This window comes from Silene latifolia, chromosome 10 (genome assembly GCF_048544455.1).
Source record: "Silene latifolia isolate original U9 population chromosome 10, ASM4854445v1, whole genome shotgun sequence".
Taxonomy (NCBI): Eukaryota; Viridiplantae; Streptophyta; class Magnoliopsida; order Caryophyllales; family Caryophyllaceae; genus Silene; species Silene latifolia.
In genome coordinates this window covers 46,631,447-46,649,410 of record NC_133535.1, presented here as the reverse complement: position 1 = coordinate 46,649,410, position 17,964 = coordinate 46,631,447, and the positions used below count along the sequence as shown (strand labels likewise).

The window sequence follows — 17,964 nt, the reverse complement described above, 5'->3', positions numbered from 1 at the left end:
TTGCTATAGTGACAGGGTCTCTTAGTCAATTCGTCTAATTCATTCACTACGTCGTCATTTCTCTACCGCAGATCCCCTAATCCCAACATGAAGGGGTTTAGCTACTCATATTCGTAATTAATTAATCTAACAGACAAGATTCCAGCAGAAGACATAATGAAATAATAATAAAGCGCAATAATAATAAAACTAGGGCAGAAGAATAAATAAGAGCGACAAGAAATTAATGCAACGAAAGGTTAATTATTATTAAGGGAAGAGAGAATTACAATCCAAGCAAATTCCGGCGTAAAGAACTCGTAATCCGAGTGAAGCAAATCCGAAAACGAAAGTAACAGTAGGTTTCTAATGTCAAACTTAGAGAGTAAAAGAGATAGTAAAAAGAATAAGTAAGAGATACCTAATTAACCTAGTAAACATAGGTTAAATAGGAAACAAACAATGTTTAGCGAAAATTAAACACACGGACTGAAGCAAAGCCCATGCCCGTGAACAACCCCTCGATCGAGTGGATTAAACCACTCGATCGACCATCATCTCAGCAGGAGTCCCTCGATCGACCAGCAGGGTACTCGATCGAGGACTTGGTCGTGTGCATCCTACTCGATCGAGGAAGGAACCTCTCGATCGAGCCTCAGGGAGCCTAGGAACCCTTCGATCGTCCTCCAAGCAGCTCGATAGACCACTTGGATCTTCAATTCAGCTTACGTCTTCACTCAAGTACCTCGTAATGCATGCAACGACACTTCCAAGTGCAACATCTCACTCTGGGACAATCCCGTCTCCTCTAAATGCATACAAAAAGGACGGAAAAGAGCATGGTTCCGCTACTTTCGCGATCATTCCTACAAAAAGGACAAAATACACCAAAGTAGCCAATTCGGGGCAAAATACCATAACAATAGTATAGAAATGCATAGAAATACGTGCTGAAATAGGCCAAAAAGACTATACATTAGGCACGTATCAATTATTTTATACCGATATCATCTCACTCTTTCCTACCATGGATCTTCTCTTATTATGCTATCACTCACACTTGCCACTAATCTATCCATAAAATCAACGTTCACTGTCCAAACAATTGCATCTCCTTTGTACCTCTCTAGAAATCAGAATTCATTTTATACCGTTAATTACCCAAGGAAACCACACAGTAGTTTCATCTCTTAATAAACCAAATCTCCCAAACTCACTCACTGTCTACAAATCCACCTCGCGACATGTCTCCACAAAGTTCACTATATATTACTCTTCTGAACCCCTTTAAACGAACTTTCACTATGCATACTCCTAACCCACACGACTCCTAACCATCTTCCTCCATAATTCTTTACACATCTCAAGTTGCCATTATCCACATCCTTACTCTCAATCCTTTCATTCTCACGTTCCTTAGACTCACATCATCCCTTGCCCATATTCACTTGCTTTTACGTTACTCAACACACAATCATATCACTCATCTCATCTCAGAGAACATTCTCTATGTCTCAATTAAGCCATAACGATCTTTCTTTTCTTTTTCCACTATCTATCACAACCACATATAACTCATGTCCTCCCACTGAACTCATACTCACCACAGGTGCCACTCCTTACATCACAATATTGGGTAACTTACGCATCAAGACCAACATACATGTAAAACAATGCATAAAGAAGCAAAATAACACTTTTGAATTAAACATGATATGCAACAAAGTCTAAAGATAAGCATATGACCCAAAATAGGGGTTACTAGATCGAGTACAGGCCACTCGATCGAGTAAGGGACTTACTCGATCGAGTAGGTGAAGGTCAGAAGCACGTAAAACAAATTTTACTAGGGTTACTCGATCGAGTAATGGGTACTCGATCGAGTACCAAGATGCACTCGATCGAGTGTGGGCCACTCGATCGAGTACCTGCATTTCTCAGCACTGTCCAGTTTTCGTAAAACGGTCATAACTCACTCGTTTCTTGGTCGTTTTGGGCGTGTGACCTATCGTTAGAATTGTAAAACAACAAGCTATCACCTCCAATTTGAATCACATTAAAATCATTTATAAATCTCAAGTTATAACAGTTTAAAGACGACCTCTTTATAATCGAAAAACACAACTATTTGATTTTACTTCCAAACAACTTAAACGACAACAAGGTAAGCAAAACCAACTCAGTACTCATAAAACCAGTATTGCTAATCACATGTTACTACCTTCAAAAGTCACGCAACAACATCCATCATGCACATATATTATTTAACTCATTAATCATGTACTAACCGCATGCTTTAATTTTTATAACTTTTCGTAAAACAAAACATACTTATACAATTACAAATCCTATTTCCATGTTACTAACACAACAATATTACAACTCCACTTCGTCATCTAAACATATTCATATTCACAAAATCCATATTCTCATGCAATTGACACTCCATCTTTTCCAATCAGTTCATCTATTTCAACCACATTCTTCATTTACAAGTGCATATGATACCACAGTAGACAATTATATGAACTTATTATCTAACTTTACGCAAACAGAATTATGTAAAATCATATCAAATCCCCTAATCACAAGTTACTAGTATATACTCATTATAAACCATTCATCCTGCAACATCATTACCCATCACATTTTAGCATATTATCTGCTTCCCTTTTTCCACCACATCATTTATTTTCTCATGTACTTTTCCAACAATTCCATACATCACTGTAAACCAAAAATCATGCAACATGCCTATTCACAACACTTTATCATTTACCACATTCCTCATTCCACCACAAACATACATCCACTGATTCACGCCACACATCACCATATAGGTACACAATTCACAAGATAAACACATAGCGATCCCGGCTCATATCCCATGGTGACCGGTTCAAAATTGTAGGGCAAGTTCGCGACTTTAGGACGTCTCCCAAGTCTTTGCATTAGCTCTTACAACTTCTACCCCGAGTTCATTTTATTTGACTCCCTATATTCATTGGATTCATTGGTTACAGGTTTCAGGATCGTCGCTCTGATACCATTTTGTAACACCCCCATACTCCAAGTGCCTTACCAGGACCACTTAAGGCATGAAAGTGCTACCATCTCGGTTACCCGAGGCAATAATAATCATAAGACAATAAAGAAACATATTTAAATAGTAAATAACGTTTAATGTGATTACATGCCAAAAGCCAAAACTGATAAAGAGATACAAGTTCTCCAAAACTGTCTACTATCAAAAGACTATAAAACTATCAAACACAGCGGAAGACTTCTAAACTGCATCGTGATGACTCCTCCCAGATATCCCATACGCATTAGCTCATACCTGCTCAATAACTGCTCACCACCCCCGAATGGATCACCACAGTTTTTAAAACATTTAAACGGGGTCAGTACTAATCACACAATTTATATAACCAACAACACATTAAACAAGCAGCTCAAACAGTCACACACACAATCACACCCACTCCAATCAATCTCCGTCACCGACTGTCCACTGGACCAGCCCTGCCAGTGGGGGACCGCAGCCGTTCCCACCTAAGCCCCGCTCATCATAACGAGCGATAACCCTGTCCCATTAATGTGCACATCCCCTCCCGTGGCGGGTTCCACGGAGGGCGAAACTAGGGCGTGAAGCCACTCCCGCAAGTGACTCTACTCAGCCGAGAACGCATCTCGAGAACCAGAGACAAACAATCACAACCATTAAGCAGCAAATCAAACCAACAACCGTCACAATACGAATACGATAATATCCAACAATCACACAACACCAACCATGCATTATGGGACTAATACTGAGTAGGGAAACCCTACCTGGAAAGCAACACAATCATCAGACGATCTAGCAGCTGTCTCAAAACCTTTTCTCTACGAACCCTTCTCCTATAAACATAATCATACAATCACTACCACACTAACATAAACATAGAAAACCCCCAATCCCAAAAATTAGGGTTTAAACAACCTTAACGAAATACTATAAAAACGGTACGTAGATCTTACCCTCGACGCAAGGATCACAACGGTATAAAGAACGATGAAATCCGACCTCTCAAGCTCCGGGATTTGTCAGTAACACGGATGAATGCGAAGAACGTAACTTGAATCTCTTTTCAATGTGATTAGGTTTGTAAAAGTGTATTGTAAAGATGACGGAAAGATTTATATATATTAATCCGTGTTATTAACAAAACCCGACAAAACATCACCCGTAAACCGGGCTACTCGATCGAGTAACTGATCTACTCGATCGAGTGCCGGCTACTCTATCGAGTACCTAAGGCTACTCGATAGAGTACCCTACAGGTCAGAAACTATTTTAAAAAATGCAAAACACCCTTACTCGACAGAGTAAGGCCTACTCGATAGAGTACCCAGAGACTCATAAAACCGTAGTATTACAACAACGGTTAGATAAAGTGATATACCGTTGTAATACAAAACAGGGAACCGTTTTTACATCGACCGTTGTTATTTTGTGACCACGGTTGTAAAAAAGGCGGAGCCGTTATGAAATATAAATAACGGGTTCAAATAACCGTAATACAATATTAAGAACGATTCAAAAACCGTTGTCTATAATATTGAAACCGTGGTAGTATTAGTTGGAATGCTCTACGGAAACGTATGACAATGGTTTTACTGAAACAAAACCGTTGTAAAATAGTAAATATGACAACGGTTTATGCTTACTAAACGGTTTATGCTTACTAAACCGTTTTAAATGTCATGAATTCGAAAACGGTTTGTGCTTATTAAACCGTTATATTGTGGATGAATATGTCAACGGGTTTCTATTTAAATGTGACCGTTGTCAATATATTTATTGACCACGGTTCTATTTTTAACTGTAATCGAATTTATAAATATTTTTAAAAAAGAATTGTTTAGCGGTTCCAAGAATTTTGAAATGCTAATTTTTGCGAGAGGTTCCATTTGAAATGCTAGTGCAAAATAGCATTTCAAAAATTACAAGATTGCAAAAATTCAATCCTGCAACATCAGATTATTACACAGATTGATCTATTCAACCCAACATCAAAATATTATAAACAGGGTGACCAAAACTAATTACACATGGCTCTATATACACACATACATAATGAGCAGATTATTGACCATCGGTTAATGAAAGAAAATAAGTGGCCCACTTATTTCTCATGTCGGCGATGTCTTCCTTCGAATCGGTTAATGAAACACCTAATTACTTTTTTTCGAAAACTCTAGAGATATTCTTCCACAATATAGATGTCTTCTCTGGGTGCAGTCTCTACGCCTTTATTGAGTCATCACACGTGCCAAAGAGAAACGATGCCAATTAAACATACTAACGATATATATAAAACTATAAAAACAACGCGTAAAAACACAAAACTTACGACGAGGATAGATATGTCGAAAAGGTAGGATCGATCTAGGCTTGAAACGATGAAGGAAGGAGGAAAGAGGGCAGCACAAAATCCTAGAAAGGGAGGAGGCACATGACACAAGGGAGAAAAGATTTGAGAGAAAACTAGGTTTAGGGCTTCGTGGGCTTCGTGAGAGTTATGAGAAAAAGGAAGCAAGAGTTTATCTTTTCCCTCATATATACAGAAAAACTCATGGGTAAACTCCAAGTCTAGACCCAAAACTCCACCCACATACACCAACCACACGTGAAACCCAAGCAAGGAACGGGTCTTCACCAAAATTCGAGCCCAACGGCCGAATGAACGAGAGAAGGATATTTTTCGCGAAAAATAAAAATACGAAATTTGGGAAAAATAAATCAATGAAATATATTACGGAAATTAGGGGTTTTACATTACACACAAGCTTTAATTTTTTATGTCGTCTTAGCCTTTCGCCCTCTCATGATCAGCATGCTACGTTTTCCCTAGCCTTATCCCTTGTTCTTAATTTAGCAATCTGCGAATTCAAAATTTTCTCATTATAATCAGGCAGGTTGTTACTGCAACTTTGTATTACATTTTGATTCCCGCAATATTAAAGCCCTATATCGCAGATGCTTAGCAAATCAAGAGTCGTTGAATCTCCTCAAGGAGGTTCTTGAGGACTTTGATCATGCTCTCCATCTTGACGCAAACAATAAAGAAGGAAGTCGTGAAATGCTTGCCGTGGTTAATAGATTAGTAATGAATCCTAATGGGAAGCGGGTTGCCTTTCCTTTTGACATATTGGGCTCCGCCAATAAAGGTAAAAAACCTCTTCTTAGTGATGTTGTGATTGGCAAGTCTGTAGCAGCTTGTAGCTCTGGACCAATGAACATTGGAGGAGCTACTGACCAAGATGGGGTTGGTCATAGTTCGAATGTTACTATGGATTCTATGTATTCCGACGACGTCTGCAAAGTTGACCCAGATCATATGGTTTTTTTACAATTCATGTGAGGCTGACCCAGATTGGCTATCTAAGGGTAATAACAATACATCTAATTCATTTACCGTATATAAAACCTTCAATATTCATCTTCTCCAACAGAAACCAAGCTAAAAAAATTACATATTTCGTCTCAAGATCACGAGAATTTGATCCTCGGAAGGAACTCCATTTCTTCCACCCAAGATCATCGTCTTTCTTGAGGGTTCGTCCCCTCATCTAAAAAAATCCTATCCAGAAGAGAACTTCCCATAAAGATACTTCAAGGGCAGCAAAATTCCTTCCTCTTCTCCTTGCTTAAGGAGCAAGTTAAGAATCCAACATTTATTCCCGATAGTAATACGGTTGTTCATGAGGAAGTTATCTTCCAAATTGATGAAAAGAAGCGTCTTTCAACAGATTCCTTTCTAGTTAGTGATATCACAGTTTAGTTTCAGTTTGTTGCAGTAAGAAAGCATTCAAGCAAGGATTGTAGTAGACGTAAGGTGAATTACTCCCATCGCCGAAGCCCAGTGGTTCAAGCTAAGGTTAATTTAAAGAAAAGATATTTGATTTCTATTGCACATTCATCATTTCTTTGTAGGTATACCGAGAATGATACAGTGTTTAAAAGGGCTAAGAGAAAGGAAGCTCACCTGTTCCAGTTTGATGACCATACATCTTGCCCTCAAGAAGTAGGGGTGTTCACTCAGTGCTCCGGATCAAAGACCGGACTGGGCCATTTGGTCTGGACTAGACCGGACCGTATTTTATTTGGCCCGGTCCACAATCCACCTTTTTACTCTACTTTGATCTTCGGTCCGGTCCTGAACTAAACCTAATGGACCACGGACCGGACCATAGACCGAACTTATATAAGAAAAAAATCTTTAAAATTATAATATTATTGATTTTATTTTCTACTTTGTTTACACGTATTATAAGATGTGTAATTAATTCTTGTAAGAAGATAATGTTGCTTAGTTTGATCGTTACGAATTTCTTGAGTTCTAATTGTAGATGCAAAATCATGTCGATGACAATCAAATATGGTCCACTTTAGTTCATTTGGCCGGTCCGGTCTGGTTTACGCATTTTTCTGGTCCAAACAAGACCAATATTAATATGGTCCGGTCCTCAGTCCAACTTTAACCCTTAATTTAGTCTTCGGTTCAAAGAGTTTGGTCCAGTCCGCTCCATTCCCGGACCAATGAACACCCTATCAAGAAGTGTCGTCTTTCTGTTTCGGTTAAATACTCCTTTACTTTTAGTTCGAGTACTTGGCTTTTTATACTGTAACTAATTTTTCCTTTAATTACATATCGTTGTCAAAAAAAAAAATTCACATTCATCAAATTTGTATGGATATATTATTAAGACTGATTGGGTGCATGTGCTGGTGGTTCCAAATTATATATTTTATCCTAAACGTTAACAACCACAATTTGGCACATCCGTTTGTGACAAACTCCATGTGCAAAGATTTGTAACTTCAAGTTACTCAACACGAGCCTACCAAAGTTTGTGCCAATTCAAATTGTCGACATATTTTATTTTAATTTTTTTAATAAGATAATAAAACTAGATTGATCTTATCTAAGGTTCTCATCTATTTTGACCAAAATACCATGAACCAAAATGAAGAAATCTTATTCTCATGAAAACTTGTTGAGTTAATGGTAGGGGCGTTATAGTTCTGAATTCAATCACTTACTTTGAAATTGACAAAAGATATATCAATAATTAGAAAAATAACAAATTAGCTATAAAATTGAGGGCGGTGGAACAAAAATAGATCATCAAAGATATTCTTAAAATAAAAACGAAAACAATTAATTGAGAAATAGAATAGGTAAATAAATGAGCGAGACGAAGGAGTACATAAGTGTTTCATGTTGACTAAGAATTAGAATACAAAGAAGAAAACAGAGTTCTACTTTCAAGCTTTTTTAACGACTAGAATGTGAATGTCAAAAGTCTTACAAATCCTAAGCAATAAGAAATTGTGGGTCGGATTGGATTGAGACAAAAAAAAGGATTCTTCCTTGTTTTCGGTTCGGAATTTTAAATAATGGAAAAATTACGATTTGAAAACTGTTAATTGGACCCGAGTTTTTCTTTCAAATTGAATTAGGTTTTGATTCGATATGGGTCTCAATTGCCAGAGTATTTTTGTTAGAATGATTAGTTAAGTATGGAAATAATTGCTAATTCATTATTTTTCTTAGACAATTCATCAACAGCTTGAATCTATTTAAACAACACTTGATTAATGAATGTAGTAGCATTAGCAATCATCAGTTTCTTACATTTCCCCCTTTTCTGTCTATCTTTCTCGCCAACAGCAATGGCTATTCCAATGTTATTTTCTACTAGTATTTCACTTTTATTCTTTGCTATTAATCTGTCCATCCACCGGATCGCTGCCGACTATGGTGGATGGCAAAGCGCTCATGCCACCTTCTACCTTGGCAATTCCGGCACAATGGGTGAGTCTAGTGTATTTAAATGTCATTCGGCGAAATTATATCATTAAACAACTAAACTGGCTGGCGCAGGAAAATCGTTGCCCATATTATTGCATTTTCATTTGTTAATGTCGCTTGAAATCTTTGATTGGTCGACTTTGACGTAATTTACTAGTATTAATGGAAATATTATTGTGCTATGCGAAGTAACACAAATATTAAAATGTGGTTGGATATGTAGGGGGAGCATGTGGATACGGGAACTTAGACAGCCAAGGGTACGAACCTAACACAGCAGCACTAAGTACAGCACTGTTCAACAGTGGATTAAGTTGCGGAGCGTGCTACGAACTTCAATGCGCCGACGACCCTAGATGGTGCAATCCAGGAAGCATTATTGTCACGGCTACTAATTTCTGCCCTCCTAACTATGCCTTGGCTAACGACAATGGCGGGTGGTGTAATCCTCCTCTTCAACACTTTGACTTAGCCGAGCCTTCTTTCCTCAAGATCGCCCAATATAGTGCCGGAATTGTCCCCGTCTCTTTTAGAAGGTACATACTACATAGTGTGAATGAAGAGAATTCGCCGTCTCATTAGTTAATTTTTTAGTAATAAAATTAATTAATTTATTAATTTATTTAGTAGTAACAAATTTGATAATTTGACAGGGTACCCTGTGTGAAGAGTGGAGGAATAAGGTTCACAATAAACGGCCACTCGTACTTCAATTTAGTCCTAATCACCAATGTTGCTGGAGCCGGTGATGTACACGCGGTGTCGATCAAGGGTACGAACACAGAGTGGCAAGCTATGTCAAGGAATTGGGGCCAAAATTGGCAGAGCAATGGTTACATGAATGGTCAATGCCTGTCCTTCCAAGTTACTATTAGTGATGGAAGAACGCTCATTCTGAATAATGTTGCTCCATCTAATTGGCAATTTGGCCAAACCTACGAGGGTGCTCAATTTTAAGATTAAGGCACATCCATCATCCTAGTTTTATAAATTTGTTTTTATATCTCCTCATTTCCCTCGATGCTACATACTTTGACATTAAATTTCGTCAAGTAGTTGTGAAGCATTTTTAAATACTGAATGTAAATATATTCATTCTATTTGACAAAAAAAAAAAGATATCATAACTTATTTACCATCCTAATCCTAATTTTCTAAATTTGACTACAAAAAAAGGAAATCAGAAGATATATAAAGAATGGAGGGAGTATATAGTATGTATTATATTGATAGGTCGTTATTGGTCGCTCAAGTTATCAAACAATATTTATATCTCAACTTAATTTAGTATAGCAAGCAAGTAGAGGTCGAACCCAAAGGACGGTTAATTCTTAAATTCAAGTCAATTGCAATGTTTAGTCAGGTGCTTGTAATAGTGTCAAGAATATTACAAATTGATTGGTATGAGATGAATGTAACAACTACAACTAAAACAATTGAAATGAAATGTAAATAGATGAAAACAAGAGCAAGTAAAGTAAATAAGGATGAAATCAATAGGAAAAAGTCACTCGGGTATCATGGGTTCATAGGGTGATCAAATGGTAAATCCAAAAAGTATCAGTTTGGTTTGATCAAGGTCATTGTATAGTAGAGCCGGAACTTTCGGTCCTGCAGCTCATAGGTCGAGTTGGGTTAGCTTTCGGTGTACACCCGGTCTTCCCACTAACCTATTGCATGGTCTAAAAATCCCCGAGGCTTCCAATCTTACGGGTTTTGTTAAATAGGTCGAGAATCATGCTAGGTTGTCAATCAAACATTTCATGAAACATAACACGTGCACTATAGCTAGAACTTACAACAACAATTTAATCAACCAAATTAACACATAAAGTATGGATCTACTTTTTAATCATTACCCTAATCCCCGATTAACCCTAACTAGAAGACTACTCACTCATTATCATGTCGATCATGCAAATAATGTTGTCAAGCATCAAAGCAATAGAAAACATGATGAACAAAGTAAGTAAATAACAAGGATTAACAAGACATAAATTAGAGATTAAGGAATTATATCAAACTTTAAGGAGATGAACAATAATGATGAATAAATAGAAGAAACCCTTTGATTGATGAAGAATTGTCACCTTCTCCAATTACAACCAAAGAATTCTCCAAGAACAAGACTAGATCTAGAAATTATTAAGGAAATATAAAGCTAATTAAAAGATTAAGATAGTAATTAAGGTAGTTGATCCTAATTATCTCTCAAAAAGTGTATATAAACCCTAATGAAATGAGGGGTATTTATACCAATCACAAGATTACAAAGGTAATTAAGTAAATATACTTAAGTCCGAAGGCGAGGAAAGCAGTGCCTCGCCCGGGCTGTGAGTAGAAGAGGGGTGGCCTGCCCGAGAATCCGCTCGGGCTCTGGTGGTGCTCGCCTGGGTTGCTGGTCAACCCGCCCGGGTTGTGGCTCTGCCCGCCCGGGCTCCTCTGTTATTTCTTCATTTCTTTAATTGCTGCCACATAATCCATGGGGGATTGCTCTAGGCCGTAGGGGCTGACTTCATTAGCCTTAAACTCTTGCTACGACCTTGTAGTTTCCGTCTCCTCTTCATACTTGGTCATTAGTACCAGCAATTTAGCTCCTAAATTCTCCATAATTCCGTGATTTTCGCCTAATTTGCTTCTGTTGCTACAAATGGGCTAGAATCTTATAGAAAATCAAATAAGAAGCTAAAGACGCTTTTCATGACCGCATCAAATATCCCCAAACCGAACCTTTAATCGTCTCGAGTAAAGAGGTGACTAGAAACTGTTGGAGCTTGTTGATGCGTGTCTTTTATATGATGTTTTACACCTCATTTTACACGCATTTCAGAGCTCATTTATGTAGTTTATGCTACTATTTTCCCCATTTCCGTCTACTTTCGCGTTTTCGTACATTATTGCAGAAATGTGAAGAATCCAGCGGAAATCATGCTAAATCCGTCCTCGAGTACTTTGCATTGCATTTGTCGTGAAGTATTTACTCAAGAAACGAACTTGATGCGCATATCGAAGTCCGAAAGACTAATTCACGAAGTTTTTGAAGCCAAGTACCAGCTACTCCAGTCGATCGACTGACCTCTATGGTCGATCGACCAGAGCACGACATATAGGAGCCACTATTCAGTGCAGACCAGTCGATCGACCGGTCCCAGTGGTCGATCGACCAAACCGTGATGCTGGCGTGAATAAAAAGATCGAGAATTAAGAAGCCCATGGTGTATTAGGTTTAGGAATAAGTGTTACGTTATATTCCTATATAACGTAACCTGACACTTTTGAGTTTTGATTAAGTCTTTTATCATCAAATTCATTAGGGTTAATTCACTAGTTTAGTTGTTTTCCGTCAATAAAGTATCCTTGGCATTCGGTTTTGATCTTCATTCCTACTTCCAATCGGTATTTCTCTGTTCTATTATTGAATATTCGCTGCTTTATTTTCGTTCATAGTATAGAATTGCTAGATTAGTTTCCCGAAGCCGAAATTATCGTCTTATGTTATTTGTTTGTTCAATTATTTCAATCATGAATTCAGTAGTTTTATTCCTTAATCTTATTGTTGTTTTCGTCATAGTCATGAGTAGCTAAATACCCTGTGCTAGGATGTAGGGAATCTGTAGAAGTAGGCGGCATTAGAATAGTAGACCCGAATCGCGCCTTGGTCGATCGACTGGCCTACCTGGTCGATCGACCGGCCACGTGAGATCACCTTTGTTTTAATTAATTAAATTGCTATGTTTGACGAATCGAGTGCACGCGACTAGTTAAATGCTTAGAATTTGACCGACCCAGTTAAGATCGAAAGACAGGGAAGGGAGATAGCCTACCTAATTAAGACGACTAAATTAATAAGATCGAGAGATGAGTTAATTTAGCCTTTTTAGTCACTTTTCAGGACGAAAGTTAGTATTAGTGATATTAGGGACCTGTAGCGAGATCGAAAGATGCTACCTGTAAGAGTGGACCGAGAGGACTTCTTATTTTCCCGTCTCACGTGTTTGTTTTTAGACCTGCCCAGTATACTGCCGCCGAAACTATAGTGAACCGACCATCTTAGCACCCTTTTTAATATTTGTCTTCATCCGTTTATTTAGTTTACTTTTCTTTTATTGCCATTAGTATAGACCGACTCAAATCACAACCCCCACACTTGTTACTTTAAAGACTAAAATCAGACAACTATTGATTGCATCGCCTCCCTGTGGTTCGACCCTGATTGCCACTAGCTATAGTAGTAGTTTAGACTATAAATATTATTTTTGGTGCACACAACGACAGACATCAAATTTTAGCGCCGTTGCCGGAGAGGCAATTGTTTAAAATTATTAGCTGTTTTATTTTTAGTCTTTCTATTAGTTTAAGGGACATCTGTTCCTTAAACTATTCTCATATTCTACTTGTAGTTTCTTCTTATGCGCAGGTCATAAGGTGGTGAATTACTACCGTTCAATCCTGAGATTGAGAAGACTTTGCACGAGTTGAGACGATCATCTAGAGTATTGCCGATAGAGGAAGAGCTGAGTACTCTGTCTAGTTACTACGAGAACGAGCTTTTTGAAGAGGATCCACCTTCGTCACCTATTTCTATTTCCTCAGCTGAGACCGTCACATCTCCAGACATGGCTGAAGAAGCGAGTATAGCGAGTCACTCTGAGCCGACAGCTGAGAATCTCTATAAGGGATTCGCATTAACAGGGACGGACAGAAAATTCGAGCCGAAACCGTCCTATATCAACTTGGTTGAGAGAAACCAATTTGGTGGAGCTGCAAATGAAGATGCAGCTAAGCATATGGAGACTTTCATTGATTATTGCTGTTCCATACCCCCACCAACCGGTGTGACCCAGGATCAGGTGAAGGAGACCATGTTCATATTCTCTCTTCGTGATGTTGCAAGGGAGTGGTACAGAGACCTGGATCGAGCTGCTAACGGGATCACTGATTGGAAGTCGCTAGCCCTGTCATTCTACAAGAAATACTTCTCTGCCTCGAAGACAAATGCCATTAGAGCTCAGATCACGAGCTTTAAACAGGGTCCGGATGAGAATTTTCATGAGGCATGGGTCCGTTTCAAGAAGCTGGTGCGAACTATTCCGCACCATGGGTTTGAGAAATGGAGCCTATGCAATCAATTCTATAATGGGCTTTATGACGATCAGAGGGCTATCCTGGATGCGGCAGCAAATGGTAGATTCCAGGAGAATGTTGGAGAGACTAAGGGGTGGAAAATTATTGATGATTTGGCCACCCACAAAGCTGAGTATGGAAATTCCAGGGGAAATCAATGGAGAAGTGTTGAATCCCCTTCTGTAGCTGCATTAGAGGCTCTCACGGCGAGATTTGATAAGTACGAGTTAGGAGGAGCTTCAAAAGGAGGGATCTATCATGTGAATGCTGTTTCAGACGGTCCTTTCGTCTGCAAAAGATGTGGAGGAGAAGGACATGTTTGGATAACCGCAAAGTATTTCCTATGAGTCTTGTGCTGCCTTTCAACATTATAGGCAGACAAACACTTATTTTGAGCCGAATGTCCATCCGAATCTGAGGTGGAGTAGCCAAAATGTCCTAAATCCAACTCCACCTCCACAGCAGCAGTAGCAGCAGAATTATGTGCCCCCTCATAAGCAGCAGCAGCAATACCAAAAGCCTCCGTATGTTCCACAGCAGCAGCAGCAGTCCCAAGGCTCCGATTTTGCTGAGTTGAAAAACTTCTTGCTGAAAGAGTCTCAAGCTAGAGAGGCCGGGATGAATATGTTAGAGAGCCAAATTGCTCAATTGGCTAGCAAGAGTGCAACTCGAGCTCCGGGCCATTTACCGTCGCAGACGGATCAAAAGGAGACCCTTAATGCTATTACTTTGAGGAGTGGGTCTACCCTTGATGGGCCCTCTATGGTCGAGGAAGCTACTGGAAAAGATGAGGCGGAACCAAGCAAGAAGAAGGCAGTGACGAATAGTGGCAAGAAAAAGACGATCAGCAGGTATGTCAGTCGATCAGAAGGCAGTGACGAATAGTGGCAAGAAAAAGACGATCAGCAGGTATGTCAGTCCATCGACTGACATACCCAGTCGATCGACCAGTCCGCGAACTGAAACAGCTTCTGGTCCTGTAGAAGTCAGTCGATCGACTGACCAACATGGTCGATCGACTGACAACGCTGCTGATAGTGAGTATTTTCGTCCTCCAATGCCAAATAACTTGAGGGACCACTTGTTTCGGGGTACGACTACTCCGAAAGTATTGAGGCAAGACCCAGATGCTGATGAGTCAGTTCCGGTTCTGAAATATGACCCGATGACGATTAATGGTTCATTTTTGAGACGATCCGAAGAAGGGTCAAGCTACAACAAGGAGAAGGTAGTGGATTTTCAGCCTAAATCCACCGATGCCGGCATGAGAGACTTAGAGGAGAGGGCTAAGTTACTTCTTTCAGCCCCTTATCCAGAGAGATTGGTGCCGACGAAGGAACGGGTATCGTTTACCAAATTTGAAAATGTTATTCGTAGCTTAAACGTACAAGTTCCTTTTCTTGAGTTAGTTAATCAAGTGCTTGCTTACATGAAATTTATGAAGCAATTGTTGTCTAAAAAGAAGTCACTTGAAACTGTGCAATCTGTCGCACTAACTGAGGAGTCATGTTCTTATCTGGCCCACACTGCACCTCATAAGCTAGAAGACCCAGGTAGTTTTTCAGTCCCATGTAGTATTGGCACCTTTTCTATTGAGAAGGCCTTATGTGACCTAGGAGCCAGTATTAGTGTAATGCCCTTGAGTCTTGCTAGAAAGTTGAAATTGACTAGGTTTGCAGTCACCAGCATGACAGTACAGATGGCTGATCGATCTGCGGTCCAGCCTATAGGAGTCTTAGAGGACATTCCCGTGCAAATAGGAAAGTTCTTCTTCCCTGTCGACTTCGTTGTACTAGATATGCCCGAGGATGTCCACATTCCTATTATATTGGGTAGACCATTTCTGCACACTGCTGGTGCAGTTATAGATGTTGGCTCAGGGACATTGAACTTCAAAGTAGGGAAACACTCCATTGTCTTTGCCCAGACAGCTAAGAAGAAAGACCCCATGTGGCCCGTCACTTGTAATACGGTTTCTGAAAAGAAATCCTATTTTATGCTATCTAACATGTCTGTCTCTATGCCTGTTTCTGTTATAACACCTCCATCCCAGATTGGGAGCAAATTGGAGGAAGATTCTTCTGTTTTGGATATTGCAGGAGCTGGTTTGGGGAAGGAAGAGCCGCATGTTGCTCCAGCTACGAAGGAGTCAATCGTTCAAAGAGGCGGTTTAGGATGTCTTAGCTATGGCACAGATGAGGAGCCTGATGAGGAGCCAGTCAAAGTGACGGAGTCCGATTTGGATTCTGATGAGCCAGACGAGGTCATTGATTGGGGAGATGCCGAAGCTATTGATCCATTGAGTTCTGCGGATGTTGGAGTTGAGAAGAGTGTAGTTGAGAAGATGAGCATTGTAGAGGCTACTTCTTGTAGCCAGAAGCCAAGCAAGTGGGCCATTCCGTGGCCTTTCTTGATCAACTATTAGTTGATTAAGACTTTACAAACATTTTATTTGCTTTCGTTAAAAATTTCTTTTTATTGCTTTTGTGTGCGCGAGACTTCGCATTTTAATAAGTTCACTTAGGATTTTATACACTTTAGACTGTCACTTTGGGTTTTGCGCAATTTTGGGCGCGTTACTATATGTTTGCAGGTTTATAGACCGTATTAGCTCAAGTTATTGAGCTAATTGAAGAAATCAGAAAGTTACAGCAGGTTTTTCAGTCGATCGACTGGTCTGTGTGGTCGATCGACTGAGCTACGACTTCCAGGAGCTTCTGTTCCTGTTCACCCCCAGTCGATCGACCACCCTGCGCTGCTGTACCTGTTTTCGATCATTCCCCTGCTGCGTTTGGTCGATTTGCGGAGTTGAGGGAGTTTTTTCTCCACTTTATTCTCCGACTCATTTCTGTTTTCTTCCGTTTCTTTATTTTACACATAATTTTGCGTTTCAATAATTGTTTTCTTGAATTTATGCATGGTACTTTTGCTTCTTTTCAGGTACTTATTGGTAGCACTGCTGGCTACTGAAACCTCCTAGCTCACGCTGGTTTGGGGAGGTTTCCTTTTGCTGCGCTTAAAGTCTTGTGAGTTTCCGAGTTCTTACTTCATGTTTTGTTTAGTTAATTTAACGCAAATTCCCGTTTTCCTTTTATTTCACTATATGATTTTGCACAATGGGGACATTGTGTGATTTGGTTTGGGGAAGGGCTTTGCGTTGCATTTCATTTGCTTGCATTCACGTTTACATTTTGTCTTGCATTGTTGTTTATTTTCTCTTATATATACAGAAAATTCAAAAAAAAAATTGAAAAATTTCAAAAATTTCAAAAAAATGCACGTTTATTTTAGCATATAGGTTGAGTCGGAACGGTAGTATTTCAATGATGACATTGCATTTTCAGCTGTTTATGCCTAAGCCTTGCTAAATTGACATGTTATTAGTAGAATCATTTGCATAGTCTACGAGTTTTCGTTAAATTTCTTGCTGAACTTGAGACTTGACTTGGAATTTTGGCAAACTACATCATATTCTGAGGTTTAGAGCTTATAACTGGTGACATCTATGACCAGTTTATCTAGGATTGTGAGTAGTTACTCCTTATGAGACATGTTACATCAATTTGCATAAATATGAACTTAATCTGCTTAATACCTGTATGCATTCGGTTTGTGGTTAGTTGATACATGTGGAAGAGGTTCCCTTTATTCGTTTTGCCCATAAGCCTCATACTGCCAAAAATAGCCTTTTTGTCCAGTTACTACATCCTACATTCAGCCTTCCCTGGTCAAGCTAGTAGTTTAGTTTTTGGGATTGTTACTTCGTTTTTGGTAGTTAATGCTCATTTTGAGGTGTTGTTGGGAAATTGAAAAAGGAAGGAACGGAAGGAAAAAAACAGAATTGAAAAAGAAAAAAAAAGAGAGAAGAAAAATGATTCGAAAAATGAGTGCCGTACTGTAGAGGGCAGTCGATCGACTGCCCATCTTGGTCGATCGACCGAAGCCCGAGAAAAGAGAAAAATCAAAATCACATGGTTGGAGTTCTGATTAATTGGTG

The 17,964-nt window shown here is 39.2% G+C and overlaps 1 protein-coding gene across 1 annotated transcript; it reads left to right on the top strand.

The window, feature by feature from the left end:
* Positions 1-8,631: 8,631 nt before the first annotated feature.
* LOC141608970 (expansin-A8-like) lies at positions 8,632-9,861 on the top strand. The gene is made up of 3 exons (XM_074428263.1): positions 8,632-8,846; positions 9,067-9,379; positions 9,497-9,861. Exons 1-3 carry the CDS (start codon positions 8,705-8,707, stop codon positions 9,798-9,800), a joined length of 759 nt encoding a protein of 252 aa, XP_074284364.1. The 5' UTR covers positions 8,632-8,704; the 3' UTR covers positions 9,801-9,861.
* The last annotated feature ends 8,103 nt before the right edge of the window (positions 9,862-17,964 follow it).